Here is a 25,987-nt window from a genome sequence, read left to right as displayed (position 1 = left end):
GCTAGCCACCTTCCGACCTTAGTTCCCTCTTGTCCAAGGGAGGGCGTAAAAAGGTGATAGATAGGTAGGTACCCAGATAGTGCAAACAGGAGCCAGCCAGTCCAGGCAATGTTACTTGTGTCCAAAATGCACAGGAACAGAATATGACATATACTCTAGCATGCTTTTTGTCCGAATGCCATAGACTTTTACAATAATACTACCTATCTATGCACCTATCTCCGAAGAAACAGTCAGAGTCAGTTCCCTCCTTCCATAACTATTCTTACAAGGGTCCGTCATGACTATCGGTTAAGGCAGCAAAATGAGGCTAAGGCAGAAGAATTGTTCATTCAGTCCAACACCACTTACATCTATCTATCTACCTACCTCAGGTCTTAGGTATAGGTACTACAGAGCACCGAGTAATAGTACACAAAAGGTACTCATCAACTCTTCTTAGATATTATAGTCGTTATATTCCTGGCTTCATGTCAATTCAGTACAACACATCCTCTTTGGTAAATCTCAACAAACGATAAAATCTTTTAACTCTGTACTAAATCTGGTCTTGTCCGTAATCTGTTGGTGCCAGCATTAGATCTGCTGACTCCATTTCCGGGCGGACATGACGACACGAACAATCACGACATCGTCGACCTGCAAGGGACCGCTTATCTTTTATGGCAGCTCTCTCCAGGTGTGTGAGACTTTTGCGGGGGACACGGGACAATCACAAATGCATTCAGCCTCTGTACCTAATAAGAATTGTGTTGCAGCCACACAAAGAGCTCGGTAAACAAGAGTTTGTACACACCAACAGAACAAACCCTTGCACGGGATGTCGGTCATGGATTCTATTTGACGATCACGACTTGAGCTGATGCACTGATTCCAAAGCAAACGGCGGAGTTCTCGTTATCAGATAAACACAATGTGACGCGAGTTTGTAGGCACCTAGGTTACTCGAAAACGTTGCGGCCATATCGGCTCAATACTCTCTGTATATCACCGAAAGGAGTAGGTACTTTAGGTAGGCATCCTGGTGGAACTACCTGACCTACCTATGGATGGGATGTCAGACATGGGGCGGCTTACAGCCAGCGAGAACCGTACTATCTTACCAAAGATAGGTTCTCCCTTCTATCACGACATCGAGCACATGATGCGCCAGAGCCTCACCGATCAAAGGTTCTCTGTTAGCTGAGCTGACTAAAACGCTTGAAGACTTTCCTCCGTTGTCTCTCACGGTGAAATGATGGATACAAGAACACCCCCCTCCACTTATCGCCGAAAGGACCGCATCTGCCCGTCGCAGACCCGACAGACAATAGGAAACATCGAATGGTATTCGCGCGCCTTGCGCCAGGGAAATAGGATGATACGAAACCCATATATGTAAGCCATCAAGGACATACCCAGGGGAGGGGACCTTTGTTGCTGCAGTGGCGCCAAATTGCCATGGATAGTAGATGATGAAAAAGGCGTATGCTTCTGTAAGCAGCTTTCCTAGGTCACATTTGTCATTGAGTCCAAGGAAATCAGCTCGGGCACGCCGCAAGGTTACCCAAACAGGCATTCACCTGTCAAACCGTCAGTTACAGTCCATACATTTTTGGGCAGTGTGCTTCGGCCGTTTTCCTTTCTTTCTTTCTATCCTATGGCACTCTAGCGGATGACGAAAGGCATGAGAGGCGGCGCCATCCGGGCCATCGGCCAGAATACGATCAATGTACATGAGATATCACCAACTCTGAGATGAACTTTGGTGGAGGGGCAAGTACATATGATGTATACCGATTGAGTCTTGTGTAATCCATTTCCTCGTTGTTCTACCTTCCGGTGTACCTAACGTATCTATTCGACTTACAAATGTTTGGAATGGAGCAAGCCAGAGAAGAAGTCAATTCATCTAATCCAAGTGTGTAATCCAGGCGCTAGAAGAAATGGAAATTTGATATAAATCATGAGAGCCCATTTTTTCCTTCGCTGGACCCTTCCATGATTCCACAATCCCAGCATCCCAATCTGTCTAACTGATCCTTGCCCTCCGCTTGGTCTTGATCCTTAAGCCGACGATATCTGTCTGTACTTTGTACACCGAGAGCCGATACCCGACCACGAAAAAAACACAACCCAGCCAAAGTTGCATATTTTTTTGGCACACGAGTCACTCACTAATCAATTCTTTTTACGGTTATTTACTCTGTGAACCGTACATCATTATTAATCTACTGAGTCAATTTCCCCGACGAGTTGGCATCTGATCATCGTCTTTTTGATTCTTGAAACTCTCGATCCCTTGCTCAAGAGGCTGCTGTGACGTGATCGTCAAGGTTTCAAACCCACCTCTGCTCTAGACCTCTGAGACTTTCTGCTTGTCTTATTATCGACGACACGACATTGCTCCTTCAGGACTAAACTCTACGCCCTCCGCCTTTTGCGCATCATCTCGACCCTGGATCGCGTCAAACCGAGGCTTCCCTTTGTTTCTCTGTATCTCACTTGGCGCAGCAGAATTGCATCCAGTACCTTACCTAGCTCAGGTACCTAGCTCTGATATAAAAAGGGTCCCCTCTCACGTTCCCCATACCTATTACATTACACAACAGACCAGGGCAACACAGGAAAAGGGAAAAAAGGCTTTTTTTCCCTCTTTTTTTACCCTTCAGCCCCGCCTGGACCTCCACTTGCTTGTCGCTAGAGCCCAGAGTTTATATCTATATCAACATCTCTGTCACCACATCCATCCCACCTCAACCTCTCTTCCTTACTTCACCTCAACTCGCCGACTTTCTCCAGCTTCTCTTCGACCTCGTCTCTAGATCCTGTCGAGGCTCAATTATACCCCTCTCCCTCTTTCAGACCCTCAGTCAATCCTCCGCTACAATGTCGGCTGCTCCTCTCAACTCGGACCCTGTGGCCACCCCACCTCGCCCTCCGTCCCCCGTCCACAGCTTCGGTACTCTCGCCGTCCACGCCGGCGCTCCACATGACCCCGCTACCGGCGCCGTGATTGAGTCCATCTCTCTGTCGACCACATTTGCTCAGTCCGCCGTTGGCAAGCCCGTTGGCGAGTATGAGTACTCCCGATCCTCCAATCCCAACCGTACCAACTTTGAAACCGCTGTTGCTGCTCTCGAGCACGCCAAGTACGCCCTCGCCTTCTCCTCCGGTTCCGCCACCACCGCCACTATCCTCCAGAGTCTCGCTGCCGGCAGCCATGTCATCTCCGTCTCCGATGTCTACGGAGGTACCCACCGATACTTCACTCAGGTCGCAAAGGCCCACGGCGTCAAGGTGACCTTCACACCAGAGATCGAGGTCGATATCAGCGAGCACATAACCCCCGATACCCGTCTGATCTGGATCGAGAGTCCCAGCAACCCTACCCTGCGCCTTGTCGATGTCCGAGCTGTTGTTTCTGAGGCCCACAAGCACGGTGTCCTCGTCGTTGTTGACAACACTTTCCTTTCCCCTTACGTCCAGAACCCCCTCGATTTCGGTGCCGACATCGTTGTCCACAGTGTCACCAAGTACATCAACGGTCATAGTGATGTGGTCATGGGTGTTGCTGCTTTCAACAGCGACGAGCTCAAGAACCGTCTGAGCTTCCTTCAGAACGCCATTGGCGCAGTTCCCTCAGCATTTGACTCCTGGCTTGCTCACCGTGGTCTGAAGACTCTGCATCTGCGAGCTCGTGAGGCCAGCCGCAACGCCGACGCTGTGGCCCGAGCTCTCGAGGCTTCTCCTCTAGTCATTGCCGTCAACTACCCGGGTCTTGACTCTCACCCTCACCGACATATCGCCAAGAAGCAGCATCGCGATGGTCTGGGTGGCGGCATGCTCTCATTCCGCATCCAGGGTGGTCACGCTGCCGCTGAGCGTTTCTGCCAAGTGACGAAGATCTTCACTCTCGCTGAGAGTCTTGGTGGTGTTGAAAGTCTGGTCGAAGTTCCCAGCAGCATGACTCATGCCGGTATTCCTCGAGATCAGCGTGAGGCTGTCGGTATTTTCGACGACCTTGTTCGCATCAGCTGCGGTGTTGAGGACGCCCAGGACCTTACCAATGACGTTCTCCAGGCCCTCGAGAAGGCTACGTCCGCGGCCAAGACCAACGGTTTCAACGGTAACGGCAACGGCAACGGCGTCAACGGCTCCTAGGCGCATGTCCTAATAGTTTTTCCCAGTCGGTTTTTCGTTTATTAAGAAGATGATCTATGATGACATGTTATGAGAATTATTTCCTTTGTTTGAGGATGCTCTAAAAGCAAATAAAAAGATAGGGGTGTGCTTCATTCAAAGGCCCCCTGGGTTGGCATTTATATAGCGGCTATGGTCAAAGCTGATGCAAATCGCATCGCTTTGTTATTGAGGCTTGATTGACAAGCTACCTGAAGAATATTATTTCGATTTCTCGAAGTTGTCTATAGCCAATGGATCGTGGTATCTCGTCGTGACATAGGTGCCCCCGAATCGTCATTAAATATGTTCGTCGTCAGAAGGTGGGATATTAAACAAGTTTTCCGTAAACTCGTTTGCCATACTATTCTCAGCAGACCACTCATTGCGACGCCGATGTATCTCGCTCATGCCTTCGCATGCCGTCTCGGCGATAAAATGTAACTCATCAAGAGTGTTGGAGTTGCAATTTGGGAACACGCCATCGATGCTGCGTTGCCACTCTGACGTGGAATTGGCGACAGCCGTCTGATACGCATTAGTATCGTATTCAACCACCCCCAGTGCACGATTCCGTGGGAGCAGATTGTTCAGAAGACCGTCGAACAGAGCGTCCGCAGGAAGGTATTCAACTGCATCTTTAGTAAGAGCCGTAGGTTGGCGGATTCCCATGACCACTTCAACGAAGCGCTGAGAGATGCTTCGACCAAGACCACAGGGGTCAATGAGGTCAAACTCTGGCTGTGTGGGCATATCCTCGAGCATGTAGTGATCGTAGGCCAGGAAAGATGCTCGGCAGATTCCCAGATGTGGTGTTGCACATCTCAGCGCCATAGCAATCCAATGGCAGTCATCCCCTGGACGTTGGTTGGGCATACCAACCCAAAGGATTTTCTTAGAATCCTCGTTCCAGTCGCGCGATTGCTCGACCTTGAGATATACTTCGTTCAAATAAAGCTCTCGAAGTGTGTTTCCAAAATTCTCCGCCGTACGGACAAATACCTCTGGGCACAGCTCGATCCGTTTGAGCTCCAAGCATGTGAGATTGGAATGTATGATGCTAGGCGCCGGTAATGACTTGGCACGCCACTCGTCAACAGGCATCTGCCAGAATTTCGTCTGTTTCAGCCCTCGTGGTGGGCGGTCATCGTGGTCCATCCCTACCAAGCACAGACTCTTGAGCTCTCCCGCGTTCTCAACGAGGTTCCAAAGGCATGATCCGAATAGTCCCACGGTCATGGGCTCGTTCTCGTGTCGCCGTAACGTCAAGACGAGGTGTTCCAACACTTCCAAAACTTTCATGATGTTCATTACATCGATCGGATTCATCCAGAGGTGGCGTATGGCTACATCGGTCACATTCTCTACGACGAGTGTATTGAGCTTCGCTGAGTCTTCCTCGGGTCGCTGCGCAAAGGCTTTCAGTGTGTTGGCCAGGATCATTGTGGCGGCGTTGCAATGGCGGCCGACGAGCTGGAAGGGGAGGTTGAGTCGTAGGCGGTCAACGTCACGGCAGTAGAATAACATCTCCTCGACCTTCTGATAGTAATCTGTCTCCGTGAAAGATGCTTCATTCATGCAGTACTTTTTGTGTAGTGTTTGACAAAAGTCAGCCATGGACGGGACTCTTGCAAATACGGTATCAAGGAACTCGACTTCCACTGGCAATCATCAGTTAGCCACCACATGTGCGCAGGCCTGGGGTCGGACACTCACGGTCATCTCTCAGAACCATCAGGTCAATGTACAGGCTCTTGCAATGATATCCTATCGTCTGGAGTGCGTCTATTTGTGGGTGTTCTATACCGCTCGTCTTGCTCAGGCGCGAGAATTCCAGGTCCAGAGTACGGCATGCGAACGGCTTAAGAATCTGGTCAAAGACGCGGCAAACGAGCCGAAGATCGAGGACCGCATTCTTGGGGCCATATTCGATGCATTGCTGAAGTATCGCATCGATGAGTTCTCGTGGTAGGCGATTCATGATAAGCAATGTCTTGTATGGTTCGGCTGATTGTGGGAATGAGAGGAAATGGATGGGTCAGCAGCAGTTGATGTGCATCGAGCGCTGCTGTGCGGCTTCAGATTTCATTCGAGAGTTGCATGGAAGAGAAGTCAAGGCCTTTAATTTTTGTCGGAACATAACTCATCAAGCCTGTCTCGTAGGGCGGAGAACGTTTGGTTGACGGGCAGACACACGTTCTAAGGACCGTGAATACCCAGGTAGGTAGTTGAAGTTGAAGTTGGAGTTGTTAGGTTGGGCTATCAACCAATGGAGTTCAGGAGCTGAGATCATCATGCAGGGACCCAACCGCGTTACTTGACGCCTGGGGAGCTCTCCACCCCCGCTGATTCCAAGCGTCGCATTTTAGTAGGGTGCTAATGAAGTCAGCTACCCTGTACCCAACTACCTACTTCCATCTGGAAGTGTGATATTGGTATGTCCTCTCCGGTTGATAGAAACGCCAGTTCCTGCCTTTCCCGGTCTTTGGGGTTTTTATCTTATTTTTTATTTTTGTATTCTTAAAACATCATGTGTTGAATAATGGAAGAGTCTCGTTCGTGACCCAAGGGCGGTCAGGTGGTGGATGTGTGTTATCAACGATACAGCTAATGGGTTGCGATAATGCCCAATGTTGACATCAAAATCCAAGAATTCACCGAAATTGTTTGAACAATAGGAACGAACAATCCCCCAACCCAAAGCAAGCCCCGAGTTCTTCACAAAAAGCGCGCGACAACGAGCCTGGTTGAACCATATGAAAACTGAAGACTCGAAAGTTGGTGTTGTTTATTATGAATACTCCATGATGACGGAAGATTGTGTTGTCTTAGATATGACAGAAAACCACATGGGACTCGGAAAATCGTGCCGAGCCGCCAGGGAATGCAACGAGATACTCATGTAAGACCGTAATTACTCTCTGATCGAGACGGGAAAAACGGCACCATGCTATGCTCCCAGAAAAGGAGAACCGCTTTTGCGGAATATCGGCAGACATGAACTGGAACAAAAAAGCCGTTGATTCTAGCCGCGTAAGAGCCAGTTCAACTCAAATCCACAGTACTCTTGCCATACGCTGTACGCGTAGGTCGATGACAACGCCTGAACGGCTCCCTTGGCAGCAGTTGAGGAGAGGTGAAGTTAAAAGGCGGCTAGTAACGTTAGCCATCCGCGATGTGGCTGCAGGGGCGCTAAAAGAGTCCAGAATTCTGCAAGCCCGGGCAACCTCCTAGCTCATCGGATGGCAACAGGAAAAGCCCTCGTGATAAAGAGTATGAGAGGCTGGTCAACCGCAGAGCTGCCAACAGCAAAGGCAAAAGAAAGCCACCTCCTAGCCGCAGCACTAAACTGATGGTCACAGATAGGGTTCTAAGATCCTGAAATCATCTAGCCTCTGAGCATTCTCTCGTCTCGCCCTTAACATGGTAGTTGGTAGCCAACAACAACAGAAGATTCAAATCGCAGCGAATGATACCTACCTACACAGCCATGTAGCTTCGCTGGGCCATAGGCCTGAATATCTCTAGGCCGCCAAGGTGATTCCTAAGCCAATAATAAGTCATGTCCTCCCTGATGGGCAACTTATAACAACAGCCACAGATACTGTAGGTGGCGCTGAGTTGATCGTATCTGGGGTGCTAGTGAAGTTTCTCATTGGCGAAAACTGACACAAGCTTGTCAACAAGACCTCGTTTGAAGGCCGGCCCCAGTTTCATCGTGGGAAATTGAGAATCAATGAACGATGCGGAGTTCCCAGGCCGTGGCCCCTCAACCTGGTCACGATAAACCAACTCCAGATCAACTCCATACACAGACTGCCAGTGACTTCAAGAAGAAAACAGCATATTGACATCTGAACAGGGGAGAGAAGATGGTCAGATTAGTTCGGTACGGGGATAATGGAGTGACGCACTTTACATGGGACGAGACAAGGGACAAGGGAACATGGATCAAGGGTGGATAAGGAATTGCGCTAGCCAAGTCCTTTATCATCCACTCGTCACTGCCTATCTATGCTTGTTGAGCTGCTTCTTCGGTGAAAAGCGAGAGGGGGAAAACAATACCACGATGGGGCATTTTATTTCTCTGCCAGATGTGAAGAGTCTCGAAGTTGTTGAAGATCGATACAACGAATCATGAGGTCTTTTTACTGACAAAGGGATTCGACTCCCAAAACCGCTTTGAAACTCCAGTATCATAATTTAAAGAAATGGCATGCAAGGGCTGTAAATGAAGGTAGACATGGTGGTTGGAGATAGCCTACCCAACCTAGGGGAGGAAAGAAAACACGAGACCTCGATCCTAAATGACAAAAAGAGGTAGGTAATATAGCCTAAGCTTAGGATAACTTTTGCTAAGTTTATTTTGACACCATACAGTAAGGTTTGCTGTTTTCTTGCCCCCCGAGGGCCAACATGAAAAAAGGTCCGAGTGCCTGATACAACCATCGGCGCTGAAATGCCGTGACCCCGTTGGAGAAAGAGTCGCATCTTGGCGAATTTCTTTCTCCATGAGCAAGTGACATGATAATGAAAAGTGCCTTTGCCTTTTCCCGTTTGTTCCGGAATAGCGCGCCTGGGCAGACCGGTGTCCATTTCTTTTAGTCGCGCAGCAAAACCAGCCTCTCGCCAAGTAAACATTGCCCAGCCAACCCCCCCAATTGCAGTTGTTGCAGAGATAGAATCTCGAACTGTGTATTCAGAAACAATTATACTTCTGCTTCTGCTCTTGTTCCTGTTGCGAGCACGGAGAAATACGGCGATATGGTAGGCCAATAAGATGGTCCGTGCCAGAAATCAGAGACAATGGTGATGCAAAACTTCGGAAATCATTGGTTCGTCTTATATATGGGCCTGCAATCTTTAGATGCTGGGCGGACTTTTTGCTCGCCTGTGAGAACCGACGAAACCATGGCATAGCTCTCTAATATCTAGGTAATTATGAGAATTGCTGGCAACACAAAGCCTACATTTTGGCTTCAGTACCGCAAATCGCAAAAAAAAGGACGAGCCTTTAGGCTATTCACGAAGCACATTATTATAAAGCTGTTTGTTGTAAAAGAAGAAAAATATTTTCCTAGGTGGTTGACCCTAATAAAGGCCGCCATATTTTCCCAGTATACCATAAATGCAGTTGCTGGGGAACCCTTGTGCTTGGAGACTTTCAGTACATACGTGTTGGACTGAGGGTGAGTGATGGGTGATGACGAGACTGAGATTGGATTGTAACTGGAACCGGACACCGCTGGAATCTAGCGCGATATCGAGAGCTCAACCTAGTGCCCGTCAACGTGCATGAGAAGATCCTGGTCACCCATGAGTGAGTGACAATTGATTGCTGATTGTGTCCCACTTGTTCGGTCCCAGCCGCTTGCCTGGGCCTTGTCACTCCATGCGAGACGGGATTTTACCCGAAAAGGATGAACGACATCTCGATCGTCAATATGGGAGGCGACCAAGGCGCAGCATTGCTTGGCTTCATGAGTTCTCAAGCTCTGGAACCTACCTTGAGTACATGGAAAATCATGGTGGTTGAGTAGCAGCCATCGCGACTAAAACGGAAATGGCGCTGGCCAAGCTCGACTAGGGTCAAGATGGTGTGAGTGGTGAGTGGCTAAGACAGGGAAGGTGTGGGTACGATGTGACCTCTAGCCGAGCTGTGCCTGTGCGTTTTTCCCTTGTTGAGAGACGGGGAGAGTTTTGCAGCGAAGTCAATGGCGGATGTCACCAGGAGGATATTCTATTGGCCAGATAGCCCCTCGACTTGCCCGAGATGGAGATTCCCATGGGTTACGGGTTGTGGGCACTTCATGCCGCGGCCGAGTTCCAGTTCGAGTTCCATCGATCTCAGTGCTGTTTCCCAGTGTTTACAGAGGCCCAAGGTACCTACCCTAGCTACCCAACTGAGTCTGGAAGCACGGTCTTGTCTAAGGCGAGCAAGGTAATCAAACCGAGGCCAGTCGCAAGTGACGGCACCTGCCCAGACAAAGCCAAAGCCAAGGGACACAGAAAGTTAGCCTGGTTAGCTACTATCCACACCTGCCCAAACTCTGTTGCTGTTTCTTTCCCGTCGTTTAAAACCTACTCTCCGCCTCGTCTTTCTCTTCTCTTCCTTCCGCGTTCCGTTTGCATCAGAAGACCTCTTGACCCAGAGCATAAGAAGGATTTCAACCTCAATTCTTCCACTTGCAAAATCAACTTGTCACAAAACATCGATTCATCATCGTTCCACTTATTGTATCGCCTTCACCACGATAATCACCTCACAATAGATCCATAAACACTCTACCCAAACATTATTCACGATGCGTTCATCTTTTGCCCTCCTCGCCATGGCCGTCTCGGCCGTCTCGGCCCAGTCTGTCCAGAACTATAAGAGCTCCCTTGACATGACAATTGACCCCAATACTGTGGATCTCGCTACCCGATGTACGTACTGAGAATAGAAAACTGACAAATGTTCACCGGCGTGCTAACATTTCACAGCTTCCTGGTGTGGTGCCCAGCAGAACACCTGTGATGCTCTTTGCAAGGACGATACCAACGAAAACAAATGTACCGAGGTATGTAGTACTGTTCAATTTTTTGTTTTCGTCAACTTGAAGGATGCTAACACTACGTCAAGAACGATCTCAAGTGGGAATGCACCTGCTCCTCTAACAGCTCGACCCCCGGTCTCCAGTACTACACCCAAACGATGCCTACCTTCATTTGCGAGGAGCTTTTCAGCCAGTGCATTTCGCAGAACACTGGCAGCCAGTCTGGCCAGAGGGAATGCACTTCCAAGATCGAGGACAAATGCGCCAAGCAGAACCCCCCTAAGGACGTGGTTAGCGACGATGACGGTACTTCCAGCACTGCTACCGACACTGCTACTACATCCGCCACTCGTGCCTCCTCGGAAGCAGCTACTGGCACTGCTGCGTCCGTGACATCGACGTCGTCCGATGCTTTCGCTGCCCCTACCATGGCGCCAGCGGGCAGAGGTGCGGCCGCCGCTGTGGCTCTCGGCATGCTGGCCTACCTCATCTAAGTGTTGGGAGGTTTAAGCATGGGGTGCTGCATCAGCAGTGCTACGGCAATATCCTGGCGCCCCATCATGTGCCATCCTTGGCCGATGAGTAGCAGGCCAGAGCGTATCCTGTGCACCGTTCTCCACTTCTCTTGCCCATTTTATTTTACAATACACCTATTCGACGTGCAATGCGATACCTTTTGATGAGTATAAGACCCAACGATGTAGCTTTGTTAAAGCTTGGATGAGGTAATGACACGCTTCGGCGTACCGACTGGCGGGTTGAAGGACCGGGGGTGCTGTGTGCCTTTCATGGGGACGGCCGAGAGGTGCACTGGGGAGGGTGGCGGTTATTTGTTTATGCTTTACAATTCAATACGTTCATAGCAAGAGGCGAAAGGAGTAGGAAAACTCGATTACTTTGAACAAGACAAAGAAACAATGGCTTGACCATGAGCTCTTTGAAAACCCTTTGGACTATGGGTGTTGTGCCAATTCTTTGTGATTGTACAATGCATTACTGGGATGTTCTCCTCGACTCAGTGTGTGCTGTTCTTCTGAGCTGCCGAAGATGACAACTGTAGGTCTCCGAACATGTCGGCTTGGTAGCATGCTAATGACTAACGGGCAGGGGCCGAACTGTCTCAAGGCATGTATATATAAAGAGTCGATGTCATGTCCTGGGCGATTGGGCTCAAGCAGCCAAAGGGATCTGGTATAGAAAGTCGAAGGTTGAAGCATCATACATTTTGACAACTCTGGAACAATAGAGCAAGCCCTCTGTTGACCACAGAATCATAAGGACCATATCTCATCTTGGGGAAGCAAAACAGTACCACCAATACTGGGAATCAACCTGCTTCCGAGCAGCAAGGCAAGATGGAGCCTCGCGGTACCAAAGAGACGGACCATAAGCACGACGACAGTTATACTCGGCCTCCACGCGTCAGCTTCGGTTTTGAGCTAGAATTCCTGGTGGCTGTAAACCCAAGGGAAGTTGAAGCAGATGACAGCATTCCTGGCCTTGCGCCAGCCACGGGCCATCATGATGGCGTAACAGCAGTTCTAGAACTGCTACGAGATCATGAATTCTGTGCAAGGACGGTACAAGAGGATTCCGTCGCAAATAAAAGTGAAACGAAGGAATATCCATGGATCGTCACGACAGACGGTTCAGTGTCAGAGTCTGGAACAGAGTGGAAGAAGGAGGCTTATGCATGGGATGCGGTGGAGATAGCAAGCCCACCGATGTATGCTTGTGATGAGGCATACCGGCTCGTGTCAGTTGTTGTTAGACTTTTGACTAACAACTTACGTCTTCGGGTCAATACCTCGTGTGGCTTCCACGTTCATGTCGGCAATGGGCCCCATCAGATGGACATGCATGCATCGAGAAACTACGCGGCCCTCCAGTGGGCATCCGACCCGGTGCTATCTACTCTCCATTCCCCGGCGCGAAGTTTTGCTCGTTACTCAAAGTCTATCCGGCGCTTTACTGGTGTTGACTTGAGTGGCAACGTGACTGCCGACGTGGCACGGCGAGAGGCCAAGGGGCTGAATTTCATACCTCGATACATTTCACGGGCGAGGAAGCTCGGAGAAGATCCTGTTGCTTCTAACGTGGTACTGATCGAACGTCTTCGCGAAGCCCGCGAGAAGGAAGACGGTGGAACAATCCTGGATCCTGAGTGCGAAAGTGATGGTTCCGACTACGAGTGCGAAGACGGCAGACCTTTCGATCGACCAAGGAAGGCCAAAGGGGTTGGGCGAGAAGCTCGTTATATGCCCTACGTCAGAGAGTTTATCAACGAGGACAAGGCTAGACGTTTAGATGATGAGTCCAACTGTGCCCGCCGTGATCTACCTCCACAGCTCGATTTTCCAGCCTCCCAGTGCATCGCTTCTTGTGGGTCATCTGAAGGCGTGCCTTTGCTAGACGAGCAACGGAAGAGAATGAAGGCTGTATCTAGGCAAGCGGACATCCCATCACCGGTTTATGAAATGGACCACGACAAAGGTGATGACGATGATGACTCACTGAAAGCATCAAAGATTGCTTGGAGAGGAGTCACCGAGCTTCTGGCCTGCGACGTGGGCGTGCATCAGGTCGCACATCTCATGTGTGACAATACTACTTTTGAGAAATATTACAGTTACAACTGGAAAGGCCAGTTGAGGGATGAGATAGCGCCCATGGTCGGAAAGGAGACTCACGGCACTGTCGAGTCTCGGCTCGCACCCGGCAGCCTCGATGCCGAATGGATCGTCACTTGGATCAAGATACAGTGTCGTATGCTCGAGTGGGCACGGGACGCGGACCCTTCACAGCTGATGCGTGTCATTGGCAAACTCTCCCAGGACGATGTATCTCGCGAGTCCACATACGACGTCTTGGACTTCCTTAGGGAGCTCGGTATGTATACCGAGCTCAAGCACTGTCAAGAACGTCTGCTCAGAGCTGAGGAGGCATGGTTCGAGTGCACGATGCTGTAAGTCCGTGGCTCCTCTTACTTGGACGCATCACCTTATCCAGAGACTCGGGGCGCTTCTGACGAAGACGGGGGAGATGAGTGGCAAGTTCCCTTGAATCCAGATTTATTGAGCCATTGGTGAGGAATTGGACGACAAATGTCGTTCAACAGTAGTTAACTGACTCTGCGGTTGAATGAGGCATGATGAACCAAGCACCTTGTTTACGTATCTTGTTCCCCCCTTTTGTTGAATATAATAGTTGATTTGTTTGGCGAGGTACCTACCCCATGAGTTTATATCTTTATTTTCCATTTAGGACAGCCAAACTATACTAGATCAAGCAAGCACTTTCCGTGGTAATGTCGAAGAAAGAAGTGATACTTCTAATATGTACAGAATGCACATAGAGTTCCATTGTGGTTCGGCGGACCACGAAACAATTGCTCTGTCAAACCTTGGAGATACCTACCCTACACGAAGAATTTGAATCAATGTCCTGTAAAGAAGTGGACTCACCGCCTCCTACTATTTTTCTAGCCCTGCAAGACTCCTGAAACACAAGCATAAAGCTTGACGACATTTATTCATGGCGTTGCAGGTTTGTGGCTTGAACTATTCTCGGGAATAACCTGGACAAGGGGAGCAAGACCGTTTGTGCGTGGCTTGACGAGTCATTCATCACCAAAACAAGCAATGATCAGTTGTACAATCAGAATAACGCCTCCGAAGAAAGACGGGCTTCGAATAATCCCAGATACAGTGGCGTCTAACATACTGCAACACAATGTGACATGACACATTTTCACTCTGATCCTAGGTTGTAGAGAAGAAAGACTGTGGACATGATTTCAAGCGCTGATTATTCTATACGCGGACCGAGCTCCATAGCCGAAGCATGAATAAGAGGGTGCGTAGTGTGTATTGTTGGTGGCTGATGAGGCACGTAAACATATAGTATAGTGACCCGAAAATAGCATGGTCTGTTTTATGCAGAATGAAGCAGAATACAACCCTACACGGCGATAGCATTGTAATGTCAAACAGCCAAGATCGTGATGGGTGTATCAAGTCAACCCAAGTCCAATATCAAACTCGGGTAAAGTTAACCACTGGAAGGTCTCGACGGTAACGGAATCGAGAATCGGGCACGGATCTGACCGGGAACTGATAATAATGAGAACAACCATGTGAAACACAAAGGCTCATGATGGGTGAGAACTAATCAGCCACGCGTGAGGCCATGGTGGTATTAGGTATTAGATATTAGGCTTATACTGGTGACAGGCTGTCAGCAGCGGCATGACCTGGCAAAACTCGGCTGTCGATAGTCGGGTGGAAAAAATAAATCAAATAATTAGCGGCATTTACTGAAAGAAAACGATCGCGAAAGAGCATGATGATTTGGTGGCAACAACACAGTAACTCGCATGCCACGTTTCATGCGGCCAACCTCTGCGACCCTAACTTACCATGGGCTTAGGTAGGTTGTGTTCCAGGAACCGGCCCAGGAACGGCAATGGACCAACAGATTTCCTTTAACCAGCCGTGACCAACTTTTGAGGCCTTCTACTCTGCCTCAGCCCTAGAAGATGTTTGCCGTACGGAAGCAAGAGCCCTGACCACGGCCTTGGGATGCGAAATAACAGGACAATCAAGGTTTGTGCCACCCTACGATCTGCTGGCACCGCACACGGCTTGTTCATGGTTTCTGCAGCTGTCATTTGTCCAAAGATCCCTGCCTGATCACACAAACCGGTGAACTGTCTTTTGTGCCTCGTGCCCGGCCGGGCGGTTGAAGAGCCGCATCGCCTTGTGTGGAAAAAGAAGAATAAGGAGTCTGTGTAGCAGAGACTCGGTTAAGTTGGGCCGTAGCGATCAAGAAAGCAGTCGTCCATGTAACAACTCTCAACTTCACGGTGGGTATCTTTGTTTTGTGTGTCTCTGCTGGATTGGACCGAGGGATGATACGTGAAAGCGAGTCAGCCTTGAGTGCATTAGCTAGGGACATAGGCATCACTATAGATGGAGACCAAAGTCAACCAACCCTTCCTTCTCGTGGCAAGGAGAAACGGGGCCCCTTTCACAGAAGAATCAGACACCCAAGGCTCTGTGAAGATTGTGGAGGAGTTGACACCTGAACGGTCTGTTCTTGGTGTACCTACGTGACCTCTTGACTGCAGTCGAGTTGCAAGTCTCGAATTAGCCACCGTGAACGAAATATTGGTGGAGAACTGGCCAACAAACGCAAGCCAATGCAGTCCACTCCAGTGCTTGCAGAGTTTGCATCTTGAGAAGAGCTGAACGATCAAAAAGAGAAAGAGAAAGAGAAAGAAAAAGAAAGCCGTCATGATCCATTGTTTAACGGACCTAATGAAGCTTCGAAATTATCAGAAGCCTCGAAAAATACAAACCACAGTCCTCCAGGACGAACTCATCCATCACCTTGAGCAGGGGTGATGCCTGCGCCGAACCCTGCCAACCTAATTTAGCATGCCGCAGCCTCACAACCGTGCAAAAGCCAAGACCAGCCACAGCCATGGAATAGACATTTGGAATGGCCTCTTCATCTTTTACAGAGACAGTGTCGGTAGTCTTTCTTCCTTGGACACACGACTCATGCTATGGCTAGGTTGTGTCTATCAAGACAGACTTGTTCGTTGCGTGCAAGACCATACTTGAAATACGTTGTTGGCTTGCCAAGTATCATCTGCCACTGGGTCCGTTGCTCATTGAACCCGAGACTTCCGTGAGTATCAAGCAAGAGGGGACATCGGTTTCCCTCATCAAGGTTATAATTAGCAAGTTTCCGTTCAATTCCAATGCTCTAGGCCCTTTGTCAAGAAGCCGCAGGGTCTCATTGCATGCAGATGATTGCGTCGGGATGGACAAGCGAATGATCGCCATTGAAGAACGTTATGCAAAGCTTGCTTGCTGTATCGAGGGCAGATTAGAAATCAGTGATTACCTGAAGGTTGAGGAAGCGAAGGATCACTGTACTCCGTACATGCATTAGTAAAAGCCGACCTGACCAAGGACCATCTCACGTCTCGTCTGGACCCGTTCGCGATGCAATGTTCAAAGTGGAGCAACCCGGCGTTTGAAACGGCGGGGGAGGAGAAACACACTTACATACACTGAGTGGGTTTGCAATGACGCTGATGTGCTCTCGGCTGTGAACTAGTTGGTTATATCCCTTGTCTGGTATCAATGAACATGTACATACATACATATGTGTGGTAGCATCAGCTGCAGGGCCCTGGAAGATGCAGTCATGTCCCATGTATGTACAAACGTGCCTTCATACCTACATGGTACGAAATTGAGAGTGCAGCCGTCGCTTTGTTGTAGGCCGTTGCGTTATTTCCATGCCGTGAGAAATGACAGACACGGAACTCACAAGTTCAATCTAAACCACGGCAGCCTCTAAGCATAGCACAGATAATAAGTTTGTCAATGTCGTCGTCCAGGTGCCAGCAGAATGAAGACGGACGGGAAGAGGAGCCACCGAGATGGCCCGTCCACCGTTCCATCCAATATATTCTGATGGGAATTGCAACCCTCCATTTTGATATCAACTCCATCTGTCCACTCACAATGATTCCTGCTTGGTGTTCGACTTTGTATGTATACGGAGTACTACATGGTAATCAAACTCACCCGCTCGATCCTGTCACGGGCTCAGCCTCGTGCCGCACGTGGACCAGCAGAAAGAGAAGATCGGGGGATTGCTGTCCCGAGGCCCTTGAGCTACTACTGCAAGTCATTTCCTGATGGTGTCGGTCGTCATGATGTTAGAGGAGAAGGGCCACGACGAATGGCACGACAAGGAGGATGCGGACTTTGGTCTTGAGAGATTCTTCCAGTCCCGCCCAAGTCGCGACAGAGGAGAACACTGATAGGTGTCGAATTCGACCAACCAGCGGCCGACCCTGTACCTCAATCTTGAAGGTATGTATGCCCATCTCTACCCCTCACAGATTTTGCCATGATCAGGAGGGCTCGTGCCTTGCAGTAGAACTGCGATCAGGTAGGTCAGAAAGGCCTGGGCGTGGCTGGCTCTTCAGCCCACTTCAGTTGAGGTGTGCTCTTCTGGCCAACCGAGGGCCTTGGTCTCAGTCGCCCACCACCTTTTTTTTTCCTGGACGGGTTTACTGTACTCCGTACAATACAAACCAATGCACAGCTGAACGGCAGCAGAGAGCCAACTCATGGTGCTAGCGGTTCGTGGGATGTGGAATGAGAGGCTTGGCAGGAGCTCCATCATCCATCAAAGCCGTATCACGGTGGTAGTAGTCTCATCGAGACCTCAGTACGGTATGCTTGCCCGTTCGCTTTTACATTAGTAGTGGCCGCACGTTGTTGTCAAGCTGACGAACACCCTGAAGCTGCTGGGGCTCGTCCTGCCTCTAGATCTATCTCTGAAGAAGCGGTGTATGCCGTAGGAGCTTTTAATGGAAAGAAGCTCACCAGCATCCTCAGACCTGAACTAGGCGTACCCCTGTTTGTCCTCTCCACACTTGAAATGGACATGGACATGGATCTAAAGGTATAATGGTTCATCATAAACCCCCCTAATGAGCATCCGATCTCAATACTGGCCAGCAAGTGGCATTGCTCAGCCTTCTCAGGTCATGAGGCAACAAACTCTGTAAAAGCGACATGCGTACATATCGACTGACTGACTAAATGTGTAATTGATGCGCCCTGAGGAGTGGATAGCAGTTGGCTAGAGCTTAAAGAATTGAGTTGCGGGAGAAAGCGAAGCCGATCAATTAATTAATTGCCTGGTAACAAGTCAGACTCGTCGAAAAAGGTGTTGCGCTAGAAGGAAGAATCACCCTCTGAGACCGGCACCGGACAGAAGAGGGTTAGCCGCAGAGTATCATGACCAGAGAGAAAGGGAGAAAAAGACTAACCACAAGATCTGACTGTGCCGTCCCGCTGATAGGCTCTTCCCGCCCGTGAATCACGGTATAGTTTCGCTTGGCTTCTCGGAGGCCATGGCTCACTCGGGTTAAGCGAACGCTTGGACTTCTGGCGGCCTGTTTCGGTTTCCTTTTCTTTTATCTGGCTTTTGTTAGATATGCCATATGCATCACCATCGCGATCGTGATACTCAGTCTATGCTCTGCATGCAAGACACCTAGATAACTGTATTGTTACGAATGAGGTAGATTGCGCCAAGTAAAGGGGCCCTGAACCATATGTCATGGAGTATCCATGTAGCCGAGTGAGTATAGTGGTGAACCCCAAACGCCATTGTCGATAGACTGAGCCTGCTGTACGAGATGATATAGCGGTCTGTATCAAGAAAATGCTCACTATCCAGCTAGCGTATATGGTGCCGACACAAGAAGCGGAGGTGGACCAGGTCCAAGGTGGAGTTATCTAGGTTGGAAGTTGTTTGTTCAGCTGCAATAGTGGCGTGATCCGGTCAGGAACCAGGAACAAGCAAAGTCAGGCACAGACAGGAATGCACTTGGAAAGCCGCAAATTCCGGAAGAGCCTCAAAACGAACATACAGCTGTCATTATGTGCTCGGAGGTCCTTTCCCTTCATATTGGCTTGTATTGCTTTCTGACGAGCGTACCGAGATACTGACTTGCTATTACGGCTCAGGTTGAGTGCCGTCTTGGTTTTGTTTCAATACCTTGCGGTGATCCACAACCAGACATGACAGAACTTGGCTTTTGGGGCGGTGACGGCTGGAACGTCGAAAGGTTAAGAGTCTGAGCCTCAAAGTCCCAGGCCATCTTATTAAGTTCGTGTTTCAATCGTTTGATCTGACCGTTAAATGCTAATTAGACTAGTTGGATAATGAGATCTATCGCGTGCGTTCAGCCCAAGTCATCACGGATGGCTTTAAGAGGTTTGGCCATTGCTGGCGGCAGAGGTTTCGACAGGGGCCTGGAAGCTTTCCACGTTAACAGCCAAACGGTGAAGATGATAGGCCCGTTTATTGTTCGATGGCTCACCAGCCAGCCTGCCTAAAGAGGAAAGCCTGTGCCGGACAGGTCGACATCCGTCTAAGATGGTAACATAGCTAAAGTTCTAGGCTAGTGGTGCATCCCGATTTGGCATCTTGCACGGTGGCAGCTCGATCGAAGGGATGATTACTGAAGCAACGACAATGCAACAGCGGCCTCGTCTTTCTATCAAGACTTGACGCTGGTCACCATAGGTAGCACATGTTATTGATGAGGATGATCGAGTGATAATTTGCAGATCGATAGCAAAGCAAAGATTATCGGACAGCAGAATAAGAATAGACAGGCTGCATGATAAGCAATGCTATCCGTAAACTTGACGAGTGGGCGACTCTGTGCCTGGCCAACAGATAATGCCGTCCCTTGAAAACGATCTTGGTACATGGCTTGATATCTCCGCGAGCGAAGGAAGGGTAATTGTCTGCTGCAGGCGTTTTAGCACCATTGGCAAGGTATGATAAATCCCAATGATCTTACACGGCTTACACTGGTACTGCATGCTCCGTATAAGTCTGATTTTTGATAGGCAAGGCGCCAGTTTGCCGGCCCGGCCGATTTGTCTCGGTTCACCTGAAGTGACTTATCATGCCGAATAAGCCATGATAAGCACATTCGTTGTATGTTGGCAATGATTGACAACGCACAATAAAAAATGGTTCGTAGAAGGAACGGCATAATTCCCTAGGACATAACAATTCATCAGCTGCTGCCGACTTCACATGAAACAAGGCCGCACGTATTCGTGAAGCTATTTTGCCGAGTCTATCCCTCATATTAGTGCGATCGGTAGAAGGAGATCATGGGGAGCTATTGAGTGCGAATAACCTGATTATCGCACGTCCCCATTCTAGACCGCATCGTTGACAGACAAGACGAGACGAGACGAAGTGAGACATGGGCTTCATGATGGCAGATGAAAGACAACGAGCCTGGTTTAATCTCAGCACATTCCAGCCGGGTCAGGCGAGGCCGCGTTTTCGAGGACAACGGCAACCTTGCAAGGAGCCATCTGCTCCCTTGCAGCCCATGCCATCCCACCAGCGTGACCGCACCACTACTTTGTGTGATTAGAGCAAGTGGTGACATCCCATACATCGTTGATGTAGTGTAGCATCCCATTTCTGGAATCGTGGGTGAGGAATTAGCCGAGGGGCCCGAGCCGTTTATTGTCTTTGCTTTTTGTGTGCTTTGGTGGGATGTGTCTAGGTAGTGTGTCTATTATGGACTGGCTTTGACTGGCGAGTGGTGAGGTCTGCAAGTAACCGGTTTTTGTCAAATCTCCCTTGCTGAAAAGCGCAGATGCATGTTCTGCTCAGCTCAGCAGCATGCTTGTCTTAGACCCTTGGCAAGACCGGACTAGTCTGTGCCCGTGGTGTTAGACGAAGATAGACGCGGGTTGATAATTATGTGAGGGGTTGAACGACGAGGAGCTGAGGCTCCAAATCTGGGGGATCCTGGCATATGTCGATGACGGTGAGTTTTGAATGCAAGTATGAGGTTGGTGATATGTGAAGCATGATGGAAAAAGGGATGAGACATGAAGTCGGTATTATGTGAGGGTTGTTGGGAGTCGGTTTGCTACTACCCCGTAGGTAGATCAAGATATTTCAAGGAAGGAACTATTTACAGCAACTGCTAGGCATGGATTTGACGTAGAGACGTGAAAATACAGTACGTAGTACATGGCACAGCAGTTCCTGCCATTTTATCTCCGCAAAGTTAGTAGTTTATGATTTATGAGGGTTCTATGTGAGGTTCTCCTGCAAGAGGGTGCTTAATATAATGTAGTACCTTAATCCACTAGGTACTACCTAGGTAGGTACCTAAGTGGTTAGGTAGCACTAAGGCATATAGAATTGAGGTGCATTGATAGCACATGAAGATATCTCAGGCTGTTAAAACAATTACTGTCCTGTAGTTCTGAGAGATGCCCATCATTGTCTTCCATACTCCGTACATACGCGGTAATCGGTAATCACTGAATTGAGCTCACTCACCACACTCACCACCTATCACCCCTGTCTGCTCCAGTAGATCGCATGCAAGAGAATAGGGACTGTTCGTCCCTGAGTGTGCCACGTTCATGATGCTCCTCCAATCCATCGACGCCATGGCGCTAGAGTCCATCAATACCCCCTGTCTCCTGCCCCTCAGGGCCGGACGACCGACTCCAACTAGAATAGTCAGTTCCCTCTGGGGCCTGGTCTAAAAAACTGCTTGGCCCTAAAACGTCCTGAGCCGTGCCCAGCGCCGTCTCACCAGGGGGGGGGGGGGAAGGATATCCACTTTGACTTCAGTGAATAAACTGACACATGATGAGGGACAAAAAAGACTGTGCGACGCAAGGCACGAGTCGAGCTGGATTGGTTGTGCGGGAATTATTCCAGTTTCAAACTCGTTCAGGCACAAACTTGGAGGACGATTCAGATTGGCTGTGCCCTTGTTTCCTGTTTCTCCCTACATTGACACTTTAATGTGCTGTCTGTGTCTCTTCGCGACTCTTTGACAATGCAATGCAATGCAGGGCATTTCTCAACCCTGCACGTTGACGGAAAAAGAGATGCAACTCTGCTGTAATTAGAAGTCGACCTCTTGATCGATAATACTGTAGACCAGACCTCTTTGGTGGTTTGTAGACCAGGGTTTCATGTATCAGCAGCTCAGAGCCTAGTCTCACCCCCTATCCACTCACTATCCACCATAGCCCACACCCACTTGAGTGAGGCTTCACACCTCCTGTCTCTCACCATCTCGCATGTCTCTCATATCTTGTTCTTATTCTTGACTAGCTAGGTACATGCTGTACAGTACAGTACATATGTACGTTTTTCTTAGTAAAGACTAACATCTGGCGTTACATGCTCGCTGGCCATGACGATCCTAGGCCTGCATCCTCACTCTCCCCCATCAGATGTAGTCTGCACACCCTTTCCCACTCTTTGAAACCCCCAGTCTGTATATAGCTTCAACCGCCCCCCAACTCACATTCTGATCTCTTGACCTTCGTCCTGCCTGTGCCATATACAGGGCCTTTGAGTTCCTGGTCGATATACCTTCACCTATACTCCTCCCATCTCACCCCATCTCATCTCGCCCATCTCTACCGACGTTCCACCCAACGTCGATATCTTGGAGATTGACCTTATACCGACTACCGAATCGAGTTTCAATCGAACCGAGTGAATTCAATTTCACTTGATCCGATTATCACCGAAGCTCGATCCCGAGTAGTCGCTTGATTGTTAGTGAAAATTGCCCTTTTAATACATGCGTGTGCTATGTCTGTTACATGGATGATATAGATATTGGTCGGTGTATTGATATGCATGGACACCACCCGCCGTCATCTCATATCTCATCCAGCTTACATACAAATGATCTAGTACAAGAACTAACCGTCTCCCAGTTGGCCTCAACTCGGAAGCGTATATCTTCCAAGCTCAACGTTCGCTCACCTTGTCTTCTTCCACCACACCTTTGGACGACATTGGTGTGACTTTACTAATAATATTTGACGACGTCACTTCACCTCCCTCTGACATCTTCACATACAGACACAGAATGGAGATATAGCCATGAAGGACTCACACCTCCAAGCTCTCATCATTGTCCTCGCGACCGTGGTTCCCGTCACCGCCATCACCGCTGTCGGGTGTTTCCTCTACCGCCGCGACCGCCAACGTCGATTTCTCTTCATGAACAGAGGCATCACCCCCATCGGCGACGAGGAAATTGAGTCATGGAAGAAGGACAGGAACCAAGAAAAGGCACGCATCATCGAGGCTGCTAACAACGAAGCCAATGATCTGGAACGACAACTCCAGCATCAGAGACAAAAGAGCACATCGTTTAGTTCCATACGCAAACCTCCAAGCGTTATTGTCTACAATCGTCCTCACCCCCGAGTCTCTGAGGAACTCTCACCACGCTCACTTCACCACAAGCACAGCATCGACACCCCTTCAACCCCAGTCGTTGCCCGTGCTCCCAATTCTCGCCCCGGTCTGACTGATGAGGCCGTCCAGGGTGAAGATGCCTTCATCCCACCTGTGAAGCGTCAGCCTTCACGATTAGCCAAGCTTCCCCCCTCTGCTCGCCACAGTCGAACTCGCAGCAGCCGCAGCAGCACCATGAGTGCAGTATCACCCCGTGATCCCTGGCACGGTCACTATCCCGATGCCTTCTTCGGCACTCGCAGTTCCAGCGAATACCTACCCAGAGCAAATCGGTCATTAGATATTCGACGGCAGCACCAGCGAATGCATTCCATGTCAAACATGAACCGACTCTCATTCGACGACGAAGCATTCCTGGGAGGTCTCTGAGTCATAATATTTCCTGGCTACCTATAAATTCAGCAGCTTCTTCCTTCAACCCATCCTTCCTTCCTTTCTTTCATCAACATCATTTCTTCTCCACAACCGCCTGCCTTCCCCATCCAGACGCACCTGCCTCGGAAGGCAGGCGGTTGTGTCGTGGGTAACCCATGGAAGCGCCTTCCTTATGGACAGCCTCCTTTTCTGGGTGAGGTCCTGCCTCACCTCTCGTCGACAATAATCATGCCTCTCTCCCTCCTGATCAACGACGTCCGTCATCCATCCCCAGCATCACTGCGCTACTTGTTCCTTGGCTTCAACAATCATCTGTGGATTGCCCACAATGCCCTTGATAGCAGACTTCCTCTCTCCCTCGGCCAAGACGGTCACCACGCCTGAACCGGTCTCAACTATCATGGAGTTCATGATGATACTCACCTGGGCTTGCCTTAGCGAAACTCCATACTACTCCAAGAACCTTCTTTTTGCTACGTTCTTCACCTCCCTGCAAGTAATGGCGGAGATAGCTGGTGAAGCCTCCCTTGAATTTGCCCCTGGTCTTTTGGACGTTGTCCAATCTGTTGTCCCTCCTACTATTGAGTTCTTTAAGAGTCTCCCTACCGCTGAGCTCTCCCAGTGGGGTGTCTATGCAATCGTGCTTAAGAAGCCTGGTTGTTCTCCTAAGTTGTACATCGGCTCTGGAACATCCTCGAGGGGCGTACATGACCGGCTGAACCAGTACTCTCAATGTCGTGTCAATATGCTCCCCGTCGGAGTTAAGGCTGCCTTTGATGACGGATTTTCCATCACCCACCAAGGCGTACTTTGTCGAATCCCAATGCCAACGCCAGCCTGCGCCCCTCTCAACCGTCTTCTAATACGTGCTCTCGAAGCCACGTTTGGGTTCTTGTTCTGGGCAATGGGGCCACAGAAGGAATACCCTGGAATGGACAAGGTCTGTCTCTGGGACCGTGCAACCATAGAATACGAAGGCCTTTGCTCACATTCCTCATTGACTGAATGGGTCCATGATGACTTCAACCTTACCGCTGAGGAACTCGAAGCTCACGCTGCTGAGAGGAAGAAGACGCAACGCAAAAACAGGTCCATGAACGACAGTAATCGGCACTATAGACAGATGGCTACAAACTACGATGCTTATACGACTGCTGTCTCCGAGCGAGTCTCCAGATACAGAGCCAAGAACCCGGGCAGACACACTGCAAATCAAGCCAAGAGCCGGGCTATTGCGCTTGCCGAGAAGAAGTATTATTGCAATGACTGCGAACTTGCGCTCTCTAAGAAATCGACACTGCTGGCTCACTACAAGACTGCCAAGCACAAGCGCAAGCTTGTCGACACAAGAAGAACGTTCGTCACCTCAAGGCTATAGCTGCCACTCACTCCTCTCCTAGAAGAAGCGGTAACCATGAGACCGGTTGAACCCGCCTCATTTTACCCTTGGCGTCTGGATCCCATGGGGACCATGATTTTATGCGCTGGCGTCTATGCCCGGTGCTGGAACGGAGGATTTTGTGTGCATTTTGATGACGGATATACCCCAGACTTTCCTTCATTTTCATTTTCATTTTATGTTATCATGACCAAGCGAGTAAGTGATATGAACGGATACGAGACGGTCCGTTTCATACGATGTAGATGATATCCACGGCTGACTCGAGCCTGGCCACGAGAGTTCTCCTATTAAGATACGGAGCTTGACAGACAAATGAGTCCTTGGCAGTATCACTCATGTGCCCGACACCTATACGAAAGCTATATATATAGATATGCACTCCAATTCAAACAGATTGACAACAAGCCCTCCCTCCAAGTTTATCTTAAACCCTTGCTTGAATGTTGGGCGCATCGAACTGATAGATGGAGTAGTATCACTGACGCAATCAAGATGAACAAGATTAAACTTTAGATCAACATAATTAGCCTCGTACCCGTCACGTTCTAGAAACGTCTTTATATGAAGCTTAATTGATATCCCGTTGGCTTTCCTTTGTGTAGACACCTACTAAGTAATC

General features: G+C 49.4%; 6 protein-coding genes across 6 annotated transcripts; 5 read left to right on the top strand and 1 right to left on the bottom strand.

Moving 5' to 3' along the window:
- Positions 1 to 2,868: 2,868 nt before the first annotated feature.
- On the top strand, positions 2,869 to 4,143 carry FMAN_00748 (putative cystathionine gamma-lyase; the record flags this gene model as incomplete). Its single annotated transcript, XM_041826998.1, has 1 exon — positions 2,869 to 4,143. One exon carries the CDS (start codon positions 2,869 to 2,871, stop codon positions 4,141 to 4,143), a length of 1,275 nt encoding a protein of 424 aa, XP_041676079.1.
- Positions 4,144 to 4,461: 318 nt separating this feature from the next.
- Positions 4,462 to 6,142, bottom strand: FMAN_00747 (uncharacterized protein; the record flags this gene model as incomplete). Its single annotated transcript, XM_041826987.1, has 2 exons — positions 4,462 to 5,822; positions 5,878 to 6,142. 2 exons carry the CDS (start codon positions 6,140 to 6,142, stop codon positions 4,462 to 4,464), a joined length of 1,626 nt encoding a protein of 541 aa, XP_041676078.1.
- A 4,324-nt stretch (positions 6,143 to 10,466) lies between these two features.
- On the top strand, positions 10,467 to 11,194 carry FMAN_00746 (uncharacterized protein; the record flags this gene model as incomplete). The annotated part of the gene is made up of 3 exons (XM_041826976.1): positions 10,467 to 10,590; positions 10,648 to 10,724; positions 10,787 to 11,194. The coding sequence occupies 3 exons, from the start codon at positions 10,467 to 10,469 to the stop codon at positions 11,192 to 11,194; spliced, it is 609 nt and encodes a 202-aa protein (XP_041676077.1).
- Positions 11,195 to 12,055: 861 nt separating this feature from the next.
- Positions 12,056 to 13,669, top strand: FMAN_00745 (uncharacterized protein; the record flags this gene model as incomplete). Its single annotated transcript, XM_041826965.1, has 1 exon — positions 12,056 to 13,669. The coding sequence occupies one exon, from the start codon at positions 12,056 to 12,058 to the stop codon at positions 13,667 to 13,669; it is 1,614 nt and encodes a 537-aa protein (XP_041676076.1).
- Positions 13,670 to 23,210: 9,541 nt separating this feature from the next.
- Positions 23,211 to 23,960, top strand: FMAN_00744 (uncharacterized protein; the record flags this gene model as incomplete). Its single annotated transcript, XM_041826954.1, has 1 exon — positions 23,211 to 23,960. The coding sequence occupies one exon, from the start codon at positions 23,211 to 23,213 to the stop codon at positions 23,958 to 23,960; it is 750 nt and encodes a 249-aa protein (XP_041676075.1).
- Positions 23,961 to 24,465: 505 nt separating this feature from the next.
- On the top strand, positions 24,466 to 25,344 carry FMAN_00743 (uncharacterized protein; the record flags this gene model as incomplete). The annotated part of the gene is made up of 1 exon (XM_041826942.1): positions 24,466 to 25,344. One exon carries the CDS (start codon positions 24,466 to 24,468, stop codon positions 25,342 to 25,344), a length of 879 nt encoding a protein of 292 aa, XP_041676074.1.
- Between the last annotated feature and the right edge of the window lie 643 nt (positions 25,345 to 25,987).

Source organism: Fusarium mangiferae, assembly GCF_900044065.1.
Source record: "Fusarium mangiferae strain MRC7560 genome assembly, contig: FMAN_scaffold001, whole genome shotgun sequence".
NCBI lineage: Eukaryota > Fungi > Ascomycota > Sordariomycetes > Hypocreales > Nectriaceae > Fusarium > Fusarium mangiferae.
This window is presented reverse-complemented; position numbering and strand designations above follow the sequence as displayed.